This window comes from Lolium perenne, chromosome 5 (assembly GCF_019359855.2).
Source record: "Lolium perenne isolate Kyuss_39 chromosome 5, Kyuss_2.0, whole genome shotgun sequence".
Taxonomy (NCBI): Eukaryota; Viridiplantae; Streptophyta; class Magnoliopsida; order Poales; family Poaceae; genus Lolium; species Lolium perenne.
This window is the reverse complement of record NC_067248.2, coordinates 5,007,692-5,033,662: the sequence shown is the minus strand read 5'-3', so window position 1 is coordinate 5,033,662 and position 25,971 is coordinate 5,007,692. Positions and strand designations below refer to the sequence as shown.

The window sequence follows — 25,971 nt, the reverse complement described above, 5'->3', positions numbered from 1 at the left end:
CCTACGAAGAGCCGCACACCGCCTCTATTCTGTGCTCAACCTTGGGCGTAGATGTAGGCAGTAGAATTCAGAAGAGAATGAATGAGACGACCATAAGATTAAAAGAAAGAACTTTATAGCTTTTTTAAAAAAATATTGCCTACTTGGCATTGGTCAACTCGCCGGACAATTCAAAACCTCGGTAGGACAAGCGTTGAACAACTTATCCACTTTGGGGTCCAAAGAAAACATTTTTATAAAAATAGGACCTAATTGACATCCCCAAAATACTTTTATGACCTCCATGAATTTTAGTCTATTTTTTGGATTTTTAAATAGGAAAAACAATAAACTAAGGACAATAAAGAAATTAAAACAAACCGAAAACAAAAAGATTGATAACTGTGATCCTGATTAGCAGGTAGTATATTAGATTTTCCCCTTTTTCGAAAAAAGGTTGAACCCCTAGCCTGTGCATAAATTTTCCCCTAAAGGCATGTTTTATCTAGCGAAATGAGGAAGTAGTTGCTTGAAATGTGACTTATAACTAGTTTATGAAAGTTTATCTTTTGAATTTGTATCAATGATTTGCTAAATTTTATCTCGTCAGACCGGTGTGGTATTTTTACTGATTGACTAGTTGAACCGTTGCACCTTAACATTGTGACTCCATCACCTCGAATGGTCGCCGGCGAGCGAATCCAGGACAGGCTCAAAGAAAAGTAAAACAAAGGTGACCTCTGTCAGGCGCGCGGCAGCAGAGGATGTGTGTTTCCGCTGTTCCTTTCCCGTCATCGTCGTCTCCGGCGACTTCAGATCCGGCTCCACTAGAGAGGGAGCGAAGGATGGAGGGAGATGGCGGTGTCGACAGTGCTGGCGGTGGGGGCGGCGACATTGTCCTTGACCAGCAGGACGAGCAGGCCCCCGAAATCCCGGGCAGCTCCAACGACGTGGTCCTCGTGAGTAACCCCCTCCTCTCCCCCTCTCATCTTCAATTCACTCCCAGATTCCGATTTCCCGCGCCAATTGCTCCTCTCTTGATTACAACCTGGCGGTGAATTAAAATTACAACTAGCTAGGGTTCCTAAATTTCACCTTATTTTTACTATTAAGGGCATGGGAGCTCTGGGATGAGAGATTTTAAACGAAGGTATCCTGACCATGATTAGTAAAGGAGTTGTCAAAAAGCTTAGCCTTACCTCTTTTTGTTACCTGCACCAATTGAAGAGCATGTAGTATCCATGCTCTTCCACATCTGAATTGGCTGGACAGTTCAACTTTTCTCTCTCTACACCAAGGTAGTTCAACTTTTCTCTCTCTACACCAGTACACCTACCTAAGTGATCTTGCTTCTTTTCCTATATTTCATCTCACTTTTACTATTACAGCAAAAGTCACAAGTTCAATGGCAATGGTGCTGGATGCGTTTGCATCCTACGTGGCTGACATGGTCAAGCAGGTGGCAGAAGATCAGGTTGGAATGATGCTGGGAGTCTTTGGCGAGATTGACAAGATGGGTGACAAGCTTCAGGATTTCCAGAACTTCCTCGTCGACGCCGATAGGAGGAACATCACCGACGAGAGAGTCCGAGAATGGGTGGGGCAGCTCAAGCGTGCCATGTACGAAGCTACCGACATCCTCGACCTCTGTCATCTCAAGGCCATGGAGCATGGATCATCTTCCTTTGATGCAGGGTGTTTCAATCCGTTGCTCTTTTGCATGCGGAACCCCTCCCATGTTCGTGAGATTGGTACCCGCATCAAGGCGCTCAACAAGAGGCTCGATAGCATCAAGGAGCGCAGTGCTGCTTTCAGCTTCATTAATCTCGTGTCCTATGAGGATCGGCATAGCAGCAAGGTACATGCCTCGAGTCACGGTAATCCTGGCCGTGAGACGTCTGGGGATCTTGACCGATCGAGTGTGGTCGGGGAGAAGATTGAGGAAGACACAAGAGCACTAGTGGCCCAGATCTTGCAAACAACAAATGAGGTCAATAACAATATCATGGTTATTGCCATTGTAGGTGTCGGTGGGATAGGCAAGACCACCCTCGCTCAGAAGGTGTTCAATGACGAGGCCATCCAAGGCAATTTTAGCAAAAAGATAGGTTGAGCATCAATCAAAACTTAAGTGACGTTGAGCTTCTGAGAAGGGCCATCATCGAAGTCGGAGGAGACCATCTGCTGGCTGGAGATGCAAAGGTTGCGCTTAACGGAACCCTCAAGGATGCGTTGATTGGCCACAAAACCTTGTTGGTAATGGATGATGTGTGGGACCATGGTGCATGGGAGGGTGTTCTGAAAATACCCTTAGTCAATGCTGCTGCTTCATACAGCCGAGTCATCATCACCACTAGAGATGAAGGTGTGGCCAGAAGGATGGGAGCCACATGGCCCTACCACCATGTTGACACATTAACGCCTGATGACGCTTGGTCATTGCTCAAGAAACAGGTCAGTATGCAATCAAATACTACTGTCTAAATAAGTATTGTGTAGTTTAAAGATGCTTCCATGCATATTAGTACGAGCAGTTAATTATGTATAATTCAATTGTGTGTACGTACTTCTAGCTCTTGGAAGGTAAGAGTCTATCAGTAATTTTGCTGTGCTAATATTAACTTAATATATCTTTTACAAATAATCAAGTAAATAATAATGTCTTTAAATCATGATGCTAAGAAGGATATATACTATAGTGGCAGTTCAATTTTCCATATCTTATTTATGCCAGCATGATACGCGTTTGTGAAATTGGGATATTTTGTTTTGATGATCTTGATTCATAATTGGAAAATTCGGATAGCTAAAAGGTGTTTTTATTTATCATAAAGCAATATCGGTCGTATATTCGTGTAGTGAACCCTTGGATGAAAGTGCGTAGCTACTCACACATTACCATGGAACATGAATAAAAGATGCGAAGTGGCGGCCCATATATCCGCAGCAAATCAGCCTGGTTCAGGAGAAAAGCCACAAGTATCCACGTTTCTACCTAGAAGCGATCTAGGGTTTCCCTACCTCGTCGGCGATCTCACATCTCCGGCGGAAGGGCACTGAATCCCCACGTCTGATCTACCTCCCTCCCTCGTCGGGAACACCGCTCGGGCTGATCAAGGGGTCGACGCAGTCGGCTACCCGGCCTTGGCGGAGTTTCTCCGTCGGTTAGGGTTTGGGAGAAGGTCGGGACATGGCGGCGGCTAAGGGGAAGGATGTGGCTGGTGGATCGATGGAGCAGGCGGGATCAGAACCGTCTCTGGAGGATCTGCTGCGGAGTCTAAACCTCAAGGGGGAGGACATCGGAGGAGTGTTCGTCGCTAAAAGCGAAGTGGAGGCGCTGAAGGAAGGATCAAAGTGGATGGCGGTGATGAGACTTCTGACACCGCGACCTTACAGTACAACGTCTCTAAAGAAAACCATGCTGTTTGCATGGGCTCCGGCGCAGGATGTTGTGTTCCGTGATATGGAGGAGAATAGATTCCTGGTCCAGGCTAATTGTCTTGGGGATTGGAAGAAGATCACAGAGCAGGGTCCGTGGCTGTTTCGGGACCATGGGCTGCTGATCGAGAAGTATGATGGTAGTTGTCGTGCGTGAGCTAAATCGTATCCATGCATGGGTGCGGATCTTGGAGGTGCCGGAGCTGTACCGGAAGAAGAACTTGATTAGTGAGTTGGCCAAGACGATTGGCGAGGTGATCCTGATCGACATGAACAATACTGGCTCTGATGGAGGCGACTATGTCAGGGTGAGGATCTGGCTTGATGTTGGCCGAGCCTCACGCGGTTTGTATCCTTTAAACAGGAAGGAGGTGCACAGGTGATAATGAAGGTTAAGTATGAGAAGATACCGCTATTCTGCGCCGTCTGTGGCCTCCTCGGCCATGAGAAGGAGGAATGCGGGTCAGGTGTTCACTCGCCGGGGAAGGTTGGCTATGGGAACTGGCTTTTCGCAGACACAACGTGGAATCGAGCAAGGTTATATGGCAGATCAGCGAATCGTCCAGCAGGCGACGGACAGGGTTCCCGCCAGGAGCCATCGCTTGGCAGGGGTGGTGGACGAGGTGGCCGCTCTGGAAGAGGTTAGGGGACTGGTGGTCGGGGGCGAGGTGCTGAAGGTTTCCAGTCTGAAAGTCGTAAACGGACTTCGGCTGAGGCCAGCCTGACAGAGACCAGCCCGATCAAGGAGAATGCAGGGGCCCCTCTGTTGCTGACATGGAGGGAACCTGGGGTGATCGAGGAGGAAGGAGGAGGAGGTGCTAAGAAGCAGCTAGAGTTCGCTGGCGAAGGGAAGGAGAAGAGCTACCCGCAACGTTCTGGAACCCCCCCGCCGCCTCCGTCTGCAAGGGAACAAAAATGCCCGAAGAAACAGCTTACTCCAAAGAAGGCAAGGGATGCTTCTGTTCTGGCGGCCTCCGGTTCGGGGAGCCGCCCGTCCCAATGAGTATCCTTAGTGTGAATTGTCGTGGTCTGGGAGGCCCCGCGGCAATTCGAGACCTTCGTGTCTTGGCGGAGAATATTTCACCATCGGTTCTATGCGTTGTGGAGACCCAGCTTCACAAGACCCGGGTGGAATCCTTAGCTCGTTCTTTTGGTTTTAATAAAAGTTTTGCTGTTAGTAGCTCTGGCCGCAGTGGTGGTCTAGGATTGTATTGGAATAATGAGTCAATAAAGTTGGAAATTTTACCCTACTCCCAGTACCATATTGATGTTGTGGTGAAGGAAGAGGGGTTGGAACCGTGGCGTCTCACCGTGGTGTATGGAGAGGCCCAGGTTGATGAGCGCCACAAAACGTGGGATATGATCAAATATATCCGTTCATCAAATGACTTGCCGTGGCTTTGCATTGGAGACTTCAACGAGGTCCTCCACCGGGAAGAGCATGTCGGAGTCAATGAGCGGAGTTGGACACAGATCGCCGGGTTCAGAGAAGCGGTAGATGTGTGTGGCCTCTGTGATCTTGGGTACCGAGGGGTTCCGTGGACATTCGAGAAGAAAGTGACAGGTGGATCCTTTTGCCGCGTTCGTCTTGATCGTGGCTTGGCTACACCATCTTGGTGCGCCCGCTTCCCTGAGGCGGAGGTACACCACCTGTCGGCTTATGCGACATCTGATCATCTACCGATCTTGGTGAAGCTTGACCCAAGAAGTGACCAACAGAAGCAGCGTCGGCGGGGCTTGTTTCGGTACGAGGTTATGTGGGAGAAGCATGAAAAATTCTCAGATTTCATTGGGGAGTCCTGGAATGCATCTGAAAGGAGTCATAATGTGTCTGAGCTGAAGGATAAGTTGCAAGGGATGTCTGGCAAGCTAAAGGCATGGAATTCTGAGACGTTTGGCAGTGTAAAGCATCAGATTCGTGCACTCCAGCGTGAGCTCAGTGAGCTGCGGTCCCGGCCAGATAGAATTGAACCATCCTATGAGGAGATGAAAGTGGTGGGAAAACTCTCGGCGGTGCTGCATTGTGAAGAAGTTATGTGGCGCCAACGATCTCGCATACAATGGTTGGCGGAAGGGGACAAGAACACACGGTTCTTTCACCTACGGGCGAGCCAGCGGAAGAAAAAGAACAGGATAGCGGAGCTTACTAAGCAGGATGGCACGACCACATCTGATGAAGTGGAGATGGGTCGGGTAGCCAAGGAGTTTTATCAAAATCTCTACTCTGCCGAAGGAGTGTCAGGCATGGAGCATGTCCTGAATTGTGTTCCAAGGAAGGTTAGTTCAGAGATGAATGGCAAGCTGGATGCGCCTTTCTCAGTAAAGGAAGTCAAAGATGCGCTTTTTGAAATGTATCCGACCAAAGCGCCGGGACCTGACGGTTTCCCTGCACATTTCTTCCAACGTCATTGGGATTTGTGCGGTGGGGAGGTGACTGAGGCTGTCCTAAGAATTCTCAAGGGACAGGATAGTCCGGAGATCATCAACAAAACGTTTATTATGCTAATTCCAAAGGTGGCCAGCCCTAAGGAATTGGGGGAATTCCGCCCCATCAGTCTATGCAACGTAATCTATAAGATAGCCTCTAAGGTTGCGGCGAACAGGCTGAAGGGTGTACTGCCTGAGATCATTGCCGAGGAACAGTCGGCATTTGTGCCAGGGAGGCTTATCACTAATAACATAATCACGGCCTACGAGTGTCTTCACTTTATGAAGCGAAACAAAGCCAAGAAACACCGCTTCTGTGCGCTGAAATTGGACATGAGGAAGGCCTATGATCGGGTGGAGTGGCCGTATTTGGAAGAAATTATGCTCAAGCTGGGCTTCAGTCCTTCTTGGGTAGCCTTGATAATGCGGCTAGTGACGACGGTATCGTTTTCAGTGCTCCTCAATGGGGCACCGCAGGAGGAGTTTAGACCATCCAGGGGTATTCGTCAGGGTGACCCCATCTCCCCATATTTGTTCTTGTTGGCAGCAGAGGGCCTCGTGCCTTTTAAAATCCCAAGTTGAATCATCAGCACTCCAAGGTATTAAGGTGGCCTCCATAGCCCCGGCTGTAAACCACCTACTCTTCGCAGATGATAGCCTGCTGTTCTTCCGAGCATGTGATGAGGGAGCTGGGGAAGTCAAAACAGTACTCGAGAAGTATTGTAATGCATCTGGTCAGCGGATCAATATGGACAAATCGTCGGTTTTCTTCAGTAAGAAATGTCCAGCAACAGTCCGGGAGAGTATCAAAAATGCACTTGAGGTCCAGAACGAGACTTTGAGTGAGAAGTATCTTGGGATGCCATCGGGGGTGGGCAAGTCCAAGAATGGGGCGTTTAAGTACCTCAAGGATAAGGTGTGGAAGAAGGTATTGGGCTGGTTGGAGATGTTGCTATCGGTAGGCGGGAAGGAGGTTTTGATCAAATCCGTCGCCCAAGCCGTGCCAACCTTCTCGATGTCATGCTTCAAATTACCGCGAGGGTTATGCGATCACATCAATGATATGATAAGGAAGTTCTGGTGGGGCAGCCATGAGGGGAAGAGAAGGACGTGTTGGGTCTCTTGGGAGACAATGACTCAACCCAAATATATGGGAGGACTGGGTTTCCACGACATTGAATTGTTCAACCTAGCTCTTCTAGCGCGACAAGCATGGCGTATTCTACAAGAGCCATCGACGCTGTGTGCACGTGTGCTCAAAGCGGTATACTTCCCTTCTTCGGATCTCCTAACTTCTCAATTGGGGTCACACCCATCGCAGGTCTGGAGGGCGATCATTGAAGGGCGTGACACTTTGAAACTCGGCCTGATCAGACGAATAGGTGATGGCACTACGACCGCGGCATGGAGGGATAACTGGCTTCCCCGAGATGAGAGACTAACTCCGGTTGCCCCAGTCAAAGCCGACGCCCCTGAATTGGTGAGTGATTATATCGATATGACCTCAGCCACATGGAATATAGAGAAGCTGGAGGAGTTCTTTCTCCCGATGGATGTGGAGGTGATCAGAGGGATCCCAATATGTACGCGGGTACAGAACGACTTCTGGGCCTGGCATTTCGAAAGATCTGGAGTGTTCACAGTACGATCAGCGTACAGGGGCTCTGGTGTCAGTGAAGAAAACCAGAGAGGACTATTTGGAGAGTAGAGCAGCAGCTTCGAGCACACCAGATGAAAGCAAGGAGTGGTCGAAACTCTGGAAGTGTAAGGTACCCTCCAAGGTGCGGGTATTTTTGTGGAGGCTGGCCCAATGCTCGCTGCCTACAGGTGATGTTCGTCAGAGACGGAATATGGCACCGTCAGCAAGCTGCTCGGTGTGCGGCCATGTAGACTCCTGGCGTCACTCCCTGATTGAGTGCAATATGTCGCGCTGCGTGTGGGCATTGGCAGATCCGGCTGTTGTGGAGCACATGTGCCTCGCGATGGAACCATCGGCGAGACAATGGCTGTTCTTGATGCTAAAGACGATGGATCATGCAGAATTCATCAGGATGCCGGTCACTTTGTGGGCAATCTGGCACGCTAGACGCAAAGTGATCCATGAAGAAATCTACCAGAGTCCTATGGCAACTCACCTATTTGTTGAGGCCTTTGTCAGGGATCTGGGGGAATGCCAACAGTCGATGGTGAAGCCGCGAGGTGGAGTGGCAACGGCGACACCTCGATGGATACCTCCACCTCTGGGCTGTTGCAAGATCAATGTTGATGGTGGAGCGGCAAAAACAAGACAGAGGGGTGCTGTTGGAGCAGTCTGCCGGTCGCAAACAGGGGAGTACCTGGGAGCGTCGGCAGTGGTTTTTGATGGCGTCACGGACCCTTGCTGCCTGGAGGCGATGGCCTGTCGTGAGAGCCCGGCGTTGGCGGCTGATCTACACATTGGCGAGGTCATGGTGGCGTCGGACTGCGCCGAGGTGGTGCAGAGCCTTAAGGGTCCATGCATGGGGCATTTCGGCCACATTACTCGGGAGATCAAAGAAACAGTGCGACACCGAGGAGGCTTCTCCTTTCGCCATGAGGGTCGGCGATCGAATGGCGAAGCGCATTCTCTGGCTCGCATGGCGACCACGCTTTCTGTAGGGCGCCATGTTTGGCTAGCTACCCTTCCTGAGGGCTTAACATTTCCTGTAAACTTTATGACTTATGATGAATAAAGTTTGACAGTCGGCTCAAAAAAAAAAGGAGAAAAGCCACAAGTCAATCTTTGGAGTAGCAGCCCATAAAATGGTGCGGACCGAAACGGACGAGTTGGAATCGCAAGAGGCCACCACTACGCGACTTGATAATCTGGAACGTTCACGGGTATGATCGGACGGCCCATGGCTTCAAATGGCTGTGGAGGCTCCTAGGTGATTTCATTATACTGTTAACTAATATGGTTTATGCTAAAAGGAATGGCATCATCTATCTGAAATACGTAGATTGTGTGTTCTCCTAAGCGCAATGCTAGTTCATCTCTTGTCATCCTCCAATACTCCAAACTACACGACCGGTTGATTTTACGTGTGCCTACGAAGAGCCGCACACCGCCTCTATTCTGTGCTCAACCTTGGGCGTAGATGTAGGCAGTAGAATTCAGAAGAGAATGAATGAGACGACCATAAGATTAAAAGAAAGAACTTTATAGCTTTTTTAAAAAAATATTGCCTACTTGGCATTGGTCAACTCGCCGGACAATTCAAAACCTCGGTAGGACAAGCGTTGAACAACTTATCCACTTTGGGGTCCAAAGAAAACATTTTTATAAAAATAGGACCTAATTGACATCCCCAAAATACTTTTATGACCTCCATGAATTTTAGTCTATTTTTTGGATTTTTAAATAGGAAAAACAATAAACTAAGGACAATAAAGAAATTAAAACAAACCGAAAACAAAAAGATTGATAACTGTGATCCTGATTAGCAGGTAGTATATTAGATTTTCCCCTTTTTCGAAAAAAGGTTGAACCCCTAGCCTGTGCATAAATTTTCCCCTAAAGGCATGTTTTATCTAGCGAAATGAGGAAGTAGTTGCTTGAAATGTGACTTATAACTAGTTTATGAAAGTTTATCTTTTGAATTTGTATCAATGATTTGCTAAATTTTATCTGTCGTACTGGTGTGGTATTTTTACTGATTGACTAGTTGAACCGTTGCACCTTAACATTGTGACTCCATCACCTCGAATGGTCGCCGGCGAGCGAATCCAGGACAGGCTCAAAGAAAAGTAAAACAAAGGTGACCTCTGTCAGGCGCGCGGCAGCAGCAGAGGATGTGTGTTTCCGCTGTTCCTTTCCCCCGTCATCGTCGTCTCCGGCGACTTCAGATCCGGCTCCACTAGAGAGGGAGCGAAGGATGGAGGGAGATGGCGGTGTCGACAGTGCTGGCGGTGGGGGCGGCGACATTGTCCTTGACCAGCAGGACGAGCAGGCCCCCGAAATCCCGGGCAGCTCCAACGACGTGGTCCTCGTGAGTAACCCCCTCCTCTCCCCCTCTCATCTTCAATTCACTCCCAGATTCCGATTTCCCGCGCCAATTGCTCCTCTCTTGATTACAACCTGGCGGTGAATTAAAATTACAACTAGCTAGGGTTCCTAAATTTCACCTTATTTTTACTATTAAGGGCATGGGAGCTCTGGGATGAGAGATTTTAAACGAAGGTATCCTGACCATGATTAGTAAAGGAGTTGTCAAAAAGCTTAGCCTTACCTCTTTTTGTTACCTGCACCAATTGAAGAGCATGTAGTATCCATGCTCTTCCACATCTGAATTGGCTGGACAGTTCAACTTTTCTCTCTCTACACCAAGGTAGTTCAACTTTTCTCTCTCTACACCAGTACACCTACCTAAGTGATCTTGCTTCTTTTCCTATATTTCATCTCACTTTTACTATTACAGCAAAAGTCACAAGTTCAATGGCAATGGTGCTGGATGCGTTTGCATCCTACGTGGCTGACATGGTCAAGCAGGTGGCAGAAGATCAGGTTGGAATGATGCTGGGAGTCTTTGGCGAGATTGACAAGATGGGTGACGAGCTTCAGGATTTCCAGAACTTCCTCGTCGACGCCGATAGGAGGAACATCACCGACGAGAGAGTCCGAGAATGGGTGGGGCAGCTCAAGCGTGCCATGTACGAAGCTACCGACATCCTCGACCTCTGTCATCTCAAGGCCATGGAGCATGGATCATCTTCCTTTGATGCAGGGTGTTTCAATCCGTTGCTCTTTTGCATGCGGAACCCCTCCCATGTTCGTGAGATTGGTACCCGCATCAAGGCGCTCAACAAGAGGCTCGATAGCATCAAGGAGCGCAGTGCTGCTTTCAGCTTCATTAATCTCGTGTCCTATGAGGATCGGCATAGCAGCAAGGTACATGCCTCGAGTCACGGTAATCCTGGCCGTGAGACGTCTGGGGATCTTGACCGATCGAGTGTGGTCGGGGAGAAGATTGAGGAAGACACAAGAGCACTAGTGGCCCAGATCTTGCAAACAACAAATGAGGTCAATAACAATATCATGGTTATTGCCATTGTAGGTGTCGGTGGGATAGGCAAGACCACCCTCGCTCAGAAGGTGTTCAATGACGAGGCCATCCAAGGCAATTTTAGCAAAAAGATAGGTTGAGCATCAATCAAAACTTAAGTGACGTTGAGCTTCTGAGAAGGGCCATCATCGAAGTCGGAGGAGACCATCTGCTGGCTGGAGATGCAAAGGTTGCGCTTAACGGAACCCTCAAGGATGCGTTGATTGGCCACAAAACCTTGTTGGTAATGGATGATGTGTGGGACCATGGTGCATGGGAGGGTGTTCTGAAAATACCCTTAGTCAATGCTGCTGCTTCATACAGCCGAGTCATCATCACCACTAGAGATGAAGGTGTGGCCAGAAGGATGAGAGCCACATGGCCCTACCACCATGTTGACACATTAACGCCTGATGACGCTTGGTCATTGCTCAAGAAACAGGTCAGTATGCAATCAAATACTACTGTCTAAATAAGTATTGTGTAGTTTAAAGATGCTTCCATGCATATTAGTACGAGCAGTTAATTATGTATAATTCAATTGTGTGTACGTACTTCTAGCTCTTGGAAGGTAAGAGTCTATCAGTAATTTTGCTGTGCTAATATTAACTTAATATATCTTTTACAAATAATCAAGTAAATAATAATGTCTTTAAATCATGATGCTAAGAAGGATATATACTATAGTGGCAATTCAATTTTCCATATCTTATTTATGCCAGCATGATACACGTTTGTGAAATTGGGATATTTTGTTTTGATGATCTTGATTCATAATTGGAAAATTCGGATAGCTAAAAGGTGTTTTTATTTATCATAAAGCAATATCGGTCGTATATTCGTGTAGTGAACCCTTGGATGAAAGTGCGTAGCTACTCACACATTACCGTGGAACATGAATAAAAGATGTGAAAAGTTGGATTGTTCTTGTCCAGTGAATCCCTACTAACATAACCAAAAAATATAAAAATCTAACTAGACTAAAAGTTGTAGTATAGTTTTGTCTAAAAAACGCACAAAGATTTCAGACCGCTATGTTTTGGCCTACTGTTATACATTTAGTTGGAATTCATATACAAGTTCAAGTTATCTTACCATTGTACTTAACTAATTAGCGGTGGGTTCAATGTTTGAGTTGAATATGTGTAATTTTGGCTTCATGTATGGAGGCACCATGAGGTATAGTTAAAATAGGCTAGTCAAAGCGGATCGGCATCGTTAGGGTGTCATGAGAGGGACGGTTTAGATACCCGTGTCGGGGTTTGTCATCAGTTGATTATGCGAATTTCATGTAATGGTAAAAAATGATGCTAAAATAAAATAATTTATGATTTCTGCTAAATTTAGAGTATAATTTCTATAACTTGTATGCTAGTATAGTTGACTAAAAGCACTTTTACTGGCAAGACACTCTATTTTGTAAATTAAGTTCTATGTTAGATGTCGAAGTCATTGCACGAATTTGGTATGTAGGAGTAGGATAAGGAAATATATTTTTATCATTTTTCTGTTGAAAATGTAATTTCTGCACTTTGAATATTTACATAGTCAAACTTACTGTGATAAATGGATGACTACATCAAATAGTTGTGCTTCAGAAGTAAATATGAGCACCTTAAAAGGGCTTGGTACATAGTTAATTAACTCTATTGTTCTCTTGAACTACATGTTCACAGGTACTTACAAGTGAGATAGATGAAGACCACATCGATACACTAAAGGATATAGGATTAAAAATTATACAAAAATGCAGTGGTTTACCACTTGCCATCAAAGTAATGGGAGGACTCCTGCATAAAAGAGGGGGCCTACGTCGTGACTGGGAGCAGATTATGGGTGATTCTAAATGGTCAATAGCTGAAATGTCCCAAGAGCTCAACAGTGCAGTATACTTTAGTTATGAAGATATGCCATCTTACCTGAAGCAGTGCTTTCTATACTACGTACTCTATTCTTCCTAAAAGTAGAAAGTTTACTTTGGATCAAGTCGTTGGAATGTGGATGAGTGAAGGATTTATTCATGGAAACTCTAGTGATTTTGAAGAATTGGGAAGAGATTACTGCATGGAGTTGGTATCTAGAAACCTCATAGAGCCAGATAAACGCTACGTTGATATATGGGTTTGCGACATGCATGATGTTGTTCGCTTATTTGCTCAATATATGACTAAAGATGAAGCACTCATAGCTCATAATTAATGGAGACATCAATATGCTGACTAAACTTAATTCACCAAAGTTTCTCCGGTTGTCTATAGAAACCGAACGATCACAAGCAGGTGAAGTTTTCTGGAAATCTCTACAGGAGCAGCAAGCAATGAGAACATTAATCTCAACTATCCAAATCAAGATGAAGCCGGGTGATTCATTGGCTACGTTTTGTAGTCTACGGACTCTTCACTTAGAATCTACAGACGTGGCTGCATTGGTTAACTCGTTGCATAAACTCAAGCACCTCAGGTATTTGGCACTAGTAGATATTAGTATATCTGTACTTCCAGAGAGCATTGGCAAGATGAAACTCTTGCAATTCCTCGACCTCCGTGGATGTGAAAATTTGGAGAATCTTCCTAGTTGCATTGTGAAGCTTGGCCAGTTGAGGTTACTTCGTCTTCCCAGCATAAGTATGATACCTAGAGGCGTCCAGCTTGTGAGCTACCTTGAGTGATAGAAAACGAGTATTGGTAGTGTATCACGTGTGCCTCTAGGGTCACCGTGGGTATGTATTTATATTAGAGTTACAAGGGTACAAAGGTGAGTCGGTTTGGTTTACAATACAACTACACAAACCGACTCATATACAAGTTGGATATCTATACATACACATATGTTTATCACCCTCCCTCAATCTCAACTTCGGAGAGGTTGAGATTGCGCCTACAAGAGGTAAACTGTGGCAATGGTAATGGCTTGGTGAAGATGTCAGCTAGCTGATCCTTGGAGGAGATAAATCTGATCTCAAGTAACTTCCGTGCAACCCGTTCTCGTACAAAGTGAAAATCAATCTCAATATGTTTTGTGCGAGCATGAAACACAGGGTTGGCAGAAAGATATGTAGCTCCAATATTATCACACCATAAGACAGGTGGACGTCTTTGAATTACTCCAAGTTCACCAAGGAGGGCTTGTACCCAAATCAACTCAGCAGTAGCATTTGCAAGCGACTTGTATTCTGACTCCGTACTGGAACGAGACACAGTAGCTTGTTTTCTGGCACTCCAAGAAATCAAATTGCCTCCATAGAATATAGCAAATCCCCCCGTTGATCGGCGGTCATCAGGATCACCAGCCCAATCTGCATCAGAAAAGGCAGAGAGGAGCGGCAGGGTAGAGGAGGGACGCAGAAGTAGTCCATGTGACAGAGTACCCTTCACATAGCGAAGAATGCGTTTGACCGCCGACCAATGAGCACATCTGGGAGCATGCAAGTATTGACACAACTTATTGACAGCAAAGGACAAATCTGGTCGTGTCATTGTAAGATACTGAAGGCCTCCTACAATACTGCGATAACGAGTAGATTCTTCAGCAGAAAGAGGAGTACCATCATTAGCCGAAAGTGTTTCAGAGGCAACCATAGGAGTAGTAACCGGAGCACACTTCTGAAGACCAGCTTTCAGCAACAATTCTGAGGCATATTTGCGTTGACTCATGAGAAGACCACCTCCTCTTGGCTTATGTACCTCAACGCCAAGAAAGTAATGGAGCGGACCAAGATCCTTAAGAGCAAATGTTTTACCAAGCTGATGGACCAGACGATCAGTAGCTGCAGACGAGGAACTCACCACAATGATGTCATCAACATAAACAAGGAGGTATAGTGTGAGTTTAGGCCGTCGCAGGATAAAGAGAGATGTGTCGGCTGTGGAAGGTGTAAAACCAAGGGCTGCAAGTACGGAGCTGAGTCTGGCATGCCAAGCACGCGGGGCTTGCTTAAGTCCATAAAGAGCCTTGTCAAGCCGGCACAAGAACCCAGGGTAGCTAGGATCCTCAAACCCAGGAGGTTGTCGCATAAACACCTCTTCCTCAAGAATTCCATGAAGAAAAGCATTCTGGATGTCAAGCTGCCGAAGATGCCATCCCTGAGTAAGTGCCATTGATAGTAACACGCGAATAGTAGTGGGTTTGACAACAGGGCTGAAAGTATCCTCATAGTCGAGTCCCTGTCGCTGCTTGAAACCTTTTGCAACTAGGCGAGCTTTGTATCTGTCAATGGACCCGTCAGCTTTGCCTTTTTATCTTGAACACCCATTTGCAATCAATGATATTCACTCCAGAACGAGGTGGAACCAATCGCCATGTCTCATTTTTCTGAAGGGCAGTGTACTCGGCTTCCATAGCCAGGCGCCAATGTGGGGATGCAAGGGCAGCACGAAAATCATATGGCTCAGTAGTGAGCAGCGTCGGATCAGAAGACTTGGTAGTGCTCCAGGCAACAGTGCCATCAGTGCGAACCTTCTTATGACGAATACCACGCTGTAGGCGTGTAGTCATGCGAGGCTGATCGACCGGGGAAGGCCCAGCAGTAGCTGTTGGGGAAGGGGCCGAAGTGGTGTGCGACGGAACTGTATCCGCCGCACCGGTCGTAGACGAAGCCGAGCTGGGCGAGCTGGGCGACGCCGGCCCAGGTCGCTGAGTGAGGCGAGCAGGGGAGCCCTCGTCTGCATGGGTTGCATGCAGATCGACGTCTGCGTGAGGCGCGCGATCGACGTCCTCCGGTGTAGTAACAGAAGGAGTAGTAGGCTCCTCGTCGAGTAACTCAAGACGTGCTCCGCGCCCCGAACCTGCACCATGGTTAGCCAACAAGCTAGGAGTATATGCGGCATCAACAAATTGGTCAGGAGTGAGAAGTAGATTATTAGAGGAGGATGGTGTGGTAGGAGACTCAGCTATGTGGGAGAAGGGAAACACATTTTCATCGAAAACAACATCCCTGGATATATATACACGGTTTGTAGGAACATGGAGACACTTGTAACCTTTGTGAAGAGAGCTATATCCCAGAAAAACACACTGTTTAGATCGAAACTGAAGTTTGCGATTATTGTATGGGTGAAGGTGTGGCCAGCAAGCACAGCCAAACACTTTAAAAAATGTGTAGTCTGGTGTTTCACCGAGAAGACGCTCTATAGGTGTTTGCATGTCTATCACACGACTAGGTAACCTATTAATGAGAAAACATGCTGTAGAAAAAGCATCGCTCCAAAACCGAAAAGGGACACTCGCATGAGCTAAAAGAGTGAGACCAGTCTCAACGATATGACGATGTTTACGCTCAGCGGTGCCGTTTTGTTGATATGTATGAGGACATGAGACACGATGTGAGATGCCAATGTCATCAAAGAATTTGTTTAACTTGAGATACTCACCACCCCAATCACTCTGAACATGTATGATTTTTTTGTTGAGTAACCGTTCAACATGTTGTTGAAACTGAAGGAAAACTGCGAAGACATCAGATTTATGTTTTAGGAGATAAAGCCATGTAAAACGACTATAAGCATCAACAAAACACACATAAAACTGATGACCACTAACAGAGGTTTGGGCAGGACCCCAAACATCTGAGTAAATAAGTTCAAGAGGTGAAGTGGTAACATGAGTAGATAATGAAAAAGGTAACTGATGACTCTTGCCTTGCTGACAGGCATCACACACTAAGTTTACAGCTTTATTGTCCGAAACTAAAGGAAGCTCATGACGACGCAGAATATGTTGAACAATTGGCGAGGCTAGATGTCCTAGACGTGAGTGCCACTGATCACGTGACACCTTGATACTGCTGAAGGCTTGCTTGATAGTGGATGGAGAGACATTGTAAAGGCCTCGGCATGTGCCCCCTCTAAGAAGAACCTCCCTGGTTGCCCGGTCCTTAATAAAAAAATACCATGGATGGAATTCAAAGAAAACGTTATTATCAAGTGTAAGACGTTTGACAGAGAGTAGGCTGCGAGTAACTGATGGAACATGATGAATATTTGTAAGGTGTAGAGGTTTGGATAATGTAGGGAGTAAGGATTGACCAATATGTGTAATGCGCATACCTGCACCATTGGCTGTTTGGACGGTGTCCTGGCCTTGATATTTCTCCTTGATGGTTAGTTTGTTGATGTCGTTGGAGAAGTGATCCGTCGCTGCAGTGTCCACATACCAGTAGGGGTCAACTGGATATGAGGAGGTAGAGGCGCCGGCATGAAAGGCGGCGACAGGGGAGTTGTCGTTCCAGGCAGCGAGCTGGCGATCCATGTTTCGACCATCATTGCCAGTACCCAGATAATTTTTCTTGAAGCGTTTGAAGCAGCAAGACGCGACATGCCCCTCCTTGGAGCATATTTGGCACACCGGGCGTGAGCCTCTGGCACCACCTGTAGGACGACCGCCCTGTTGTCCCTGTGGACGAGGGGCAGAAGGCGGCGCTGGGGCCTGAGGGCGATCACCAGTAGAGTTGCCCTGGCCGAACCACTGCTGGGGCGGAGCTGACGATGATGGCTGGTGGGTAGAGGCGCGTCCAGTAGCGCGCGAGGTGTAGTTGGCGGAGTGAATGTCGACGCCGAGTTCCGCGCGTCTTGCCTCCACGCGCTGCTCTGTATTGAGAAGCTGCGCGTAGACGTCGCAGATGGGTAGAGGGTCGTAGGCAGGACGTGCGGAGATGCGATCCGCGAGTGCGTCATAGTCCCCATCTAAACCTCCGAGCAGAAATTGATTGAACTCTTCCGGCCGGAGCGGCTGTCCGATGGAGCTGAGGACATCTGCGAGGGATTTGACCCTGTTGAAGAAGGCGGTGGCGTTGGGGAAGTCATGCTTCTTGGTCTTGCCAAGTGCAGTGCGTATCTGCATCACCCGTGCCGACGACTGCGACGCGAAGCTAGCCTCCAGAGTCTCCCAAGCCTCCTGCGATGTAGGGATCATCATCACCATGCCGATCACCCCTTCCGAAAGAGAGGAGACAATCGCGGAGAGGATCGATTGATCCTGCTGATGCCAAGCAGAATATTTAGGGTTGGCGATGATGGAGGCAGGGGTATCATCTTTCGCCGGAACTTCAAGTTCCTCGGGCGGATAGGGTAAGGACCCATCAACGAACCCAAAGAGGAGGTTGCTGCGCAGGATTGGATCAACCTGCGTGCGCCAGTAGAGGTAGTTGTCCGGTGTAAGCCGAATCGTGAACTTGTTGGTGAGGTCGATGGGCACATCCGGGATCCGCGACGTCAACACGACGCGGGCAGCGCTGCCCTTGCTCATGGAGATGCCGGCAGGAGTAGTCTTGCCGGACGAAGCGGTAGAAGCCGGGTTGGAGAGCGCTGAGGAGAGGCCAGAGGTAGTCATGGCGTCGCTGCGAACTCCTGGCGGCGGCGGCAGCCGAGATTGAGAAACCTAGGCGGCGGCGGCGATGTAGGCGGAAGCGAATTTAGGGTTTAAGCTCTGATACCATGATAGAAAACGAGTATTGGTAGTGTATCACGTGTGCCTCTAGGGTCACCGTGGGTATGTATTTATATTAGAGTTACAAGGGTACAAGGGTGAGTCGGTTTGGTTTACAATACAACTACACAAACCGACTCATATACAAGTTGGATATCTATACATACACATATGTTTATCATTGAGAACTTTCCCTTTGTTGTTGAGCTTGAAGTGATTCGAAGCCCTGGCCTGGAGAGGATCACTAATCTCCCCAGTCTGCAGAAGCTTACCATCATCAATTGCTAAAAGTTAAAGGTGCTGGATAGGATCCCTGTCCTCGAGAGGTTGGTCCTAGAGGATTACGCCACGGAAAAGCTCCCAGAATACATGCAAGATATAAAGTCAAGGCATTTGTAGCTAGACTGCAGGGTTTGGCTGCTCGCTCAGCTAGCTGCTGGACAATCTGGCACTGAGTGGGATAAATTCAGCCATGTGGAGCATGTCAATGCATATGCACATCATGGAAGCAACCGAAGGAAGTGGTACATGCATGGTCTACACAAAAAGAGACAACTTCAAGTTGGATTCAAATATTAGCAGCTCTGCCATATTTCAAGGTAGAATCAACCATGTGAGCTTTGTCTTGATTTTTTGTTTGGCATTCTGACTCTGCCAGGACAGTTTATAAGCTTGTTTCATTCCCAAATATTCTGCATGATGACTGAATATCTTCCGTACATTTTTTGTTTCACATGATTATGCTCGTACCAGATGACGTACAAGCACATTTTTATGGGCCATGCAACTAATCAAGTTTTCGGCTCCACACCGTAGGGGTTTCCCCTACAGTAATGCTCTTCAAAAAATCAAGTTTTAGGCACACAACACTAGTGGTACATGTGTGCTGTTCACCGTATGGCTACCACTTTTATGATTTGGTTGCACTCCATTCTGTTGCTAAGCATTTCCCTTTCTAATTACTTGTTCTGCTCGGTAACGTCGAGTTCAACAAATCTAGCTAGAGTGATATGTTAGCTCTTGGCTTCAAATGAGATATCATGTAACCAATTTTATATTTTTCTTCTTACCATGCAGAAACCTTATCATCTTCTATGGTGGATGCAGAAGGATTTGAGTCTGTACAAAATGAGAAAAAGTACATTTAATTATGTCTGCAGCTTGGTGAGGATCCCATTTTTGGAATATATGATGTTAAGCGGTCACACCTTTGTTGATGGGAGGGTGCTGTCTTTACAAGACCGAGTAGCAGTGGCTCTGAGAATGTTGAACTGTGGTGAGCCACCGGTTACAGTAGGATCCTCTGTTGGTGTGGATGAGTCAACTGCCTCGCTGGTAACTCAGATGTTTATCGAGGCTATGGTAAAGCGAGCATTTGACCTCTTGAATTGGCCCTGCACCAGCGAAATGGAAAAGATCAAGCACAAGTTTTAAAAGGTATACGGCCTGCCAAACTGCTGCGGTGTTGTACATACAGCTCGCATCAAATTTGGTTCGCAAAATCCTGACACGGAGAATGATGGCATGCTAATGCAAACCGTCATTGATCCAGATATGAGGCTGACAAACTGTTGGCAGGGGTCGCCCGGTAGCATGGACCAATTGAGCATATTGCACGACAGTTGGCTCTTTAAGTCCTCCGAGAATGGTGCTTGCCTGAATAGTAGTAATCTGAAGTTATCAGATGGCTCGGATGTTGGGGACTATGTCATTGGTGATGAAGGATCTCTCGCTCTCAGATTCCAAAGTGGAGTTCAATAGCGGAAAAAGTTCAAAATAAACCCTAAATTTGTAGGCTAAAGCTAAATCGAACCTCAAACTCTCAATCCCTGAAATCGGCACTCTCAACTTATTGATCCCGGTCTATTTTCAACCCTAGAGCTGTTTGGCACACCGGGAATAATATGATCCTGGCCGGGATAACAGACTAGTCTGACTGACAATTTGAGCCCACACGTCATATTGATCTTCTTCCCCAATTTCTTTCTCTTATGTTCATTGCCAGATTGATCCCCCCATGGCAGCAGGCTCCCGTGCCCCCTAGCCCCTCGATAGTTCTCATTGCAGGTCCACAGCTAACCATAGGCCCTGCCACACTGTTGTGCCTACTGTGCCTAGGCCTCTCCACTGATGCCTGCGAGTCACCGTGACCGCACGAATACTCCGCGTCGACCTTGCTCCGGAGATCGCCATGGCGCGCGGATCGAGTGGAGCACGGGCTCCTCTGGGCGTGGTCGCCGTAGGCGGGGCTCTGCTAGATTTGGGGGTTGGTCGTCGGAGGAAGACGAGTCATGTCAGGATGACAACGACACTGTGACCTATGAGCATGCGCTCGTCGGAGAATTAATCGACCGTCAGCGACGACTCCGTCGCTGGAAAATGTAAGGGGCTCCTCCTGACTGTGCCCCCACAGTCCCTGCAGGTGCTCCCTCATGGCCGTGCAATTGGCGGCGTGCAAGGACTGCTTCTAGTGCGGAGTGCTGCTAGCGCGTGCAAGCCCTGCTGCTAGCGCATGTGTTGTTCCTGGCCGTGAAACAAGTTATAATATTTTCGCGCGCGTCTGTTTTGGTACGTCAGAGAGAAATCAACACCAAGTGACTAGAGGTGGAAGAAGCATATGACAAGTGGGGCTACGTAGTCAGTGAGAGTAGTAATTTTTTCTATTTCGATTTTTTCTTTTCAGCCGGGAAAAACAGTTTCAAGGTTTAAACTAGACTGGGATTGGTAAGTTGAGAGTGCCGATTTCAGGGATTGAGAGTTGAGGGTTTGATTTAACTTTCATCTACAAGTTTAAGGTTTGTTTTGGATTTTTTCCTTCAATAGCAGATACCATGGAGCTATAGTCATCGCTCAGAAGGCGCTGGCACGGTTGACACGTGGAAGTGCCTGCAGGGAGAAGGGTGGCATCTAAATAATCAACTTGAGGTGTTCTGGACTGTCAATACGTGTTGCCTGTTGCATAACATAGTAATATACATGGAGGAGGAGCATGGTGCGGGCATGCCGAGCGATCAGGAGCAGTATACAAGCGGGAAAGTGCGTCAGATAGCGGATGAGGACGCCGTGAGGGTGAGGGATGCACTCTCCCGGCACATGATGGAATCTGGAGGTCTATTAACACAGCTCGTAATGTGTTCATTCTGTTTATTTGTTTTCTTTCTAATCCGCTCTTAATGCTTTCCATCTTAATTTCATTTGTTTGGTAGCCCACACAATGGCTGCAGAGGATGCACAAGAAGTAGTACCAGTAGCATCCGGTTCAGGAGATGAAAACAAGGAGCAAGAAGAGCGCCGTCGACAAGGAGCAGATCGAGGAAAGGAGAAAGCGCATGATAGCTAGCTAGGGAGATCAGATCGTCCTCTCCACTGAATTAATTTGGTACTGTTCTTTTATCTCCGCTACTGATTTGTGCTTCAAGCTGCAGTCCATTTCTTAGCTCCTTCCGTTTTTTATGGCACTGGTAATTACTGTCAGTGGGAATCACTACAGTGGGAATCACTACATTGAGGATATTTTGTTTAAATTACTCGCAGAAAAAACTAGGCCGAACTTTATGCCTACTATGTGCCAATGTGCTAACAAACAAATAAGTACCTTATTCACCGACTGTTTTTTATGTATTTATTTCCTGTTGTAAAGCATCCATGTACGAGTTGGACAATGACTTTCCATTGTTCGTTCCGTAGCACGCATGCATGATTTTGATAATTAAGTTGGCAACTACAATACCCTGTAGCATGCATGCATGATTTTGATAATTAAGTTGGCAACTACAATACCCTACGATTTACGCTGAAAACCTTGATGGCAAGCATGTATGTCATCTACTTTAAATATTGATGTGAGCAGGTGGAAGGCTTTTCAATCTTCACCCTGCTGCTTTGTTGCATTAACTTGCACGCATGAATGCAGCCAAAGGCCAAATGCTGGCCCTGTCAAAGTTGGATCAACAGATTGTTATTATCTTGGACAAAGACAAGTTTTTATTTGTATATTTTGCATCACTGGCTATAAGCTTGTATGTGTTGATAGAAGGACAGTAGTGTAGCTGCATGGATACTATTTGTGTGATTTCTGTCCTCCAGCTGCTGCGACTTGAAGAATTTCTGGCAGTGAGTGCTGAATGTGTATGAAATGTGTTTGGGCATCACTTAGTCATAGCAGCTGTTAGGGTAAGTGTACGTGTGCGTTGTAGCAGCTGTCGCTAATTGGGACAGCTGACACATTACAATGATATGAGGAACCTAGTTGTTTGTAAACTGTAATGCACTAAAGCAGCTAGGGGCAAGTCCAGTGTGAAAGCTGCAGATCCCTAATTTTTTCTCTCGCCACCTTGGTTGTTGCCTACCTAGTTGGTGGGTGCCTACCAATGTTGTGGCCTGTCTTTTCAGCGCAACGTTGAAGTGTCGTGTTCGAATGTTTGTTAGTGTCGATTTATGGTCTGTGTAGGTGTATTGTTTGTGTGGGTCTGGCCTGGTTGTTGTAGGTTTTTGTCTGGTTTTTCTCCTAAAAACCGTACACTTTTTTTTTAATTTGTAGATGAGGCAAAGTTTTTGCCTCCGTTTCAAATAAACATGCATCATCTGGGCTCCCATTTCTTCATAGATACTTCCTGCGTCTCATGAAAGTTATCGTATATTTGTTTAAATTGTGATGTATCTCTATACTAGTTTGTGTCCAGATTTATCTGGGCTTCCATTTCTTCATAGATACTTGCTCTGTCTCATGAATAGTAGATTTGTTTAAATTGTGGATGTATTTATATTCTAGTTAGTGTCTAGATATATTCAAGTTTTGACAAATCTAAGACAATTTTCATAAAACGGAAGGAGTATTATACATGTATAACAGATGGATGTATTTGGCCTTACTTTCACATTTTGTTGAGAGTTGAGGCTAGGGGCGATGTAGCTTTTCGCTCCGGAAAGCCTTTAGTGTATGATAGATAGAAGCACAAACTCTGGTTGTGTTATGCTAGGATTTTTTTTGCATTTTGTGTTGTATTTTTCAGATTCTCGTGAGATATCCACGTGCTGTGACGACTGATAACGCAATTTATATATTTTATGTGTGATGTTGTTTTATGTGAGTTTAGGTCTCCTTTGCATGGTTAATGATGAGGCAATGAAGTTGTGGACTGGGCGCTGCTTGATTCTGCTGCCCTTAGGTATTTCTTTCATCCAGCTGCATCTGCCCAGTTCTTACTAGATCAGGCTCAGCAGCACATTTCCTTATAACAGTGGGTAACCCAGTGTCTCAAGGTATGATAAGAAACATACTGATGAAGTCGAAGTGTACATAGGATCGTTTGTATTCTATGCAGATGTGATGGTTACAACTCAACAATATGCGGAAATACTAGATGCGGCGCTTGATGATGGAAACAATGCCAATGCTACCAATGGCCTTTTCAACCTTTGGAAGATAAGGTAGCCTTTTTTTGCGGGTAAAAGAGAAGGTAGCCGCCAAGCTACTTTCTTCTCTTGGGAAGCATGTTACCATGGCAGGCCAGGCAACACGGTTCTTACTAGCATTGTTATCTATTACATCACCGTTCTCAATGTCCCGATCGAGGTGCTCGTGAAGATTGATAGTATTAGAAGGGCTTTCCTATGGGTGGCTTGCGATAATTAAGGTCACCGGGGAAAATGCAAAATTAATTGAAAAATGGTGTGCAAGCCTAAGGATTGTGGAGGCCTTGGAATCCTAAACCTCTCTAGAGCTGGCGGCACCAGGACATCCAGGTGAAGCTGGAGTCGAATCCTCAAGCGTATGCGCGCCGATGTCGAGTGCAATCCTCAGCCATAATGGTGGCGAGGTCCTAGGCTAGGAATAAAAAAATGTAATTTTGTTTGAAGTTTAATAAAAAATTATATCCCTATGACATGCAGACCTTTGAGGAGAAGACATGATACACGAGGCGTCCAAGCATTGTCTGCTGCCATGCAAAACCGGCCTAGATTTGGTCTGGCTTTGGATCAAGCTAGACGAAAAAATAGGCGTGGCTCGTTTTTTGGGTCGCTGTTGGGTGCTGGTTTCGGTCCGCGGCCATCCAATGGTTGCCGCGCAGGATAGAGTTTCCTTAGCCAAGTGTAGTAGTGTGCATCGATCGATTGGAGGTGTTAGAGCATCTCCAGCTGGTGTCCCCTCAAAGGACTTAAGGAGTTGGATAGGAAACCGTGCACAGCCGTATGCACCAAAGACCTTTTCGGTCCGGCGCGGTCTAATATAGTGCACGACGCTCCAGGGCTACTTCAACATAGATGCTTCATAAGAAAAAGAGTTAGTAGCACAAGCATCATCATTAAAATCAATAGGAGAAGGTGCGGTCTAATATAGTGCACGACGCTCCAAGGCTACTTCAACATAGATGCTTCATAAGAAAAAGAGTTAGTAGCACAAGCATCATCATTAAAATCAATAGGAGAAGGCAACTGTCATCTGTGTGTTGTCCAATGCTGGTATGGATAGCCGTTTTTGGGCTAAAGTGGCCTACACCGCCTGTTGCTTGTGACGGTAAAGCACACGTCCGTTGGGAACCCCAAGAGGAAGGTGTGATGCGTACAGCAGCAAGTTTTCCCTCAGTAAGAAACCAAGGTTATCGAACCAGTAGGAGATGAAGGCCACGTGAAGGTTGTTGGTGAAGGAGTGTAGTGCGGCGCAACACCAGGGATTCCGGCGCCAACGTAGAACCTGCACAACACAATCAAGATACTTTGCCCCAACTTAACAGTGAGGTTGTCAATCTCACCGGCTTGCTGTAAACAAAGGATTAAACGTATGGTGTGGAGAATGATGTTTGCTTGCAAAGAACAACAGAGAACAATGATTGCAGTAGGTTGTATTTCAGATGTAAAAGAATGGACCGGGGTCCACAGTTCACTAGTGGTGTCTCTCCAATAAGATAAATAGCATGTTGGGTGAACAAATTACAGTTGGGCAATTGACAAATAGAGAGGGCATAACAATGCACATACATATCATGATGACTAATATGAGATTTACTTAGGGCATTACGACAAAGAACATAGACCGCTATCCAGCATGCATCTATGCCTAAAAAGTCCACCTTCGGGTTAGCATCCGCACCCCTTCCAGTATTGAGTTGCAAACAACAGACAATTGCATTAAGTACTGTGCGTAATGTAAACAATACAAATATCCTTAGACAAAGCATTGATGTTTTATCCCTAGTGGCAACAGCACATCCACAACCTTAGAACTTTCTCACATCGTCCTGCATTCAATGGAGGCATGAACCCACTATCTAGCATAAATACCCCCTCTTGGAGTTACAAGTATCAACTTGGCCAGAGCCTCTACTAGCAACGGAGAGCATGCAAGATCATAAACAACACATATATGATAGATCGATAATCAACTTGACATAGTATTCCATATTCATCGGATCCCAACAAACACAACATGTAGCATTACAATAAGATGATCTTGATCATGATAGGCAGCTCACAAGATCTAAACATGATAGCACAAGAGGAGAAGACAACCATCTAGCTACTGCTATGGACCCATAGTCCAAGGATGAACTACTCACACATCAGTCCGGAGGCGGGCATGGTGGTGTAGAGCCCTCCGGTGATGATTCCCCTCTCCGGCAGGGTGCCGGAGGCGATCTCCTGAATC

At 46.6% G+C, this 25,971-nt stretch overlaps 1 protein-coding gene, 1 long non-coding RNA gene and 2 pseudogenes across 2 annotated transcripts; all 4 read left to right on the top strand.

Moving 5' to 3' along the window:
• Positions 1–1,071: 1,071 nt before the first annotated feature.
• Positions 1,072–2,488, top strand: LOC127326380 (putative disease resistance protein RGA4; annotated as a pseudogene).
• A 5,206-nt stretch (positions 2,489–7,694) lies between these two features.
• On the top strand, positions 7,695–8,499 carry LOC127326379 (uncharacterized). The gene is made up of 2 exons (XM_051353249.1): positions 7,695–8,384; positions 8,482–8,499. The coding sequence occupies exons 1-2, from the start codon at positions 7,695–7,697 to the stop codon at positions 8,497–8,499; spliced, it is 708 nt and encodes a 235-aa protein (XP_051209209.1).
• Positions 8,500–9,984: 1,485 nt separating this feature from the next.
• Positions 9,985–13,572, top strand: LOC127326382 (putative disease resistance protein RGA1; annotated as a pseudogene).
• A 7,576-nt stretch (positions 13,573–21,148) lies between these two features.
• On the top strand, positions 21,149–22,646 carry LOC127326383 (uncharacterized). Its single transcript, XR_007867786.2, has 3 exons — positions 21,149–21,435; positions 21,533–21,705; positions 22,177–22,646. It is a non-coding gene; the product is annotated as an uncharacterized lncRNA (long non-coding RNA).
• Positions 22,647–25,971: the final 3,325 nt, after the last annotated feature.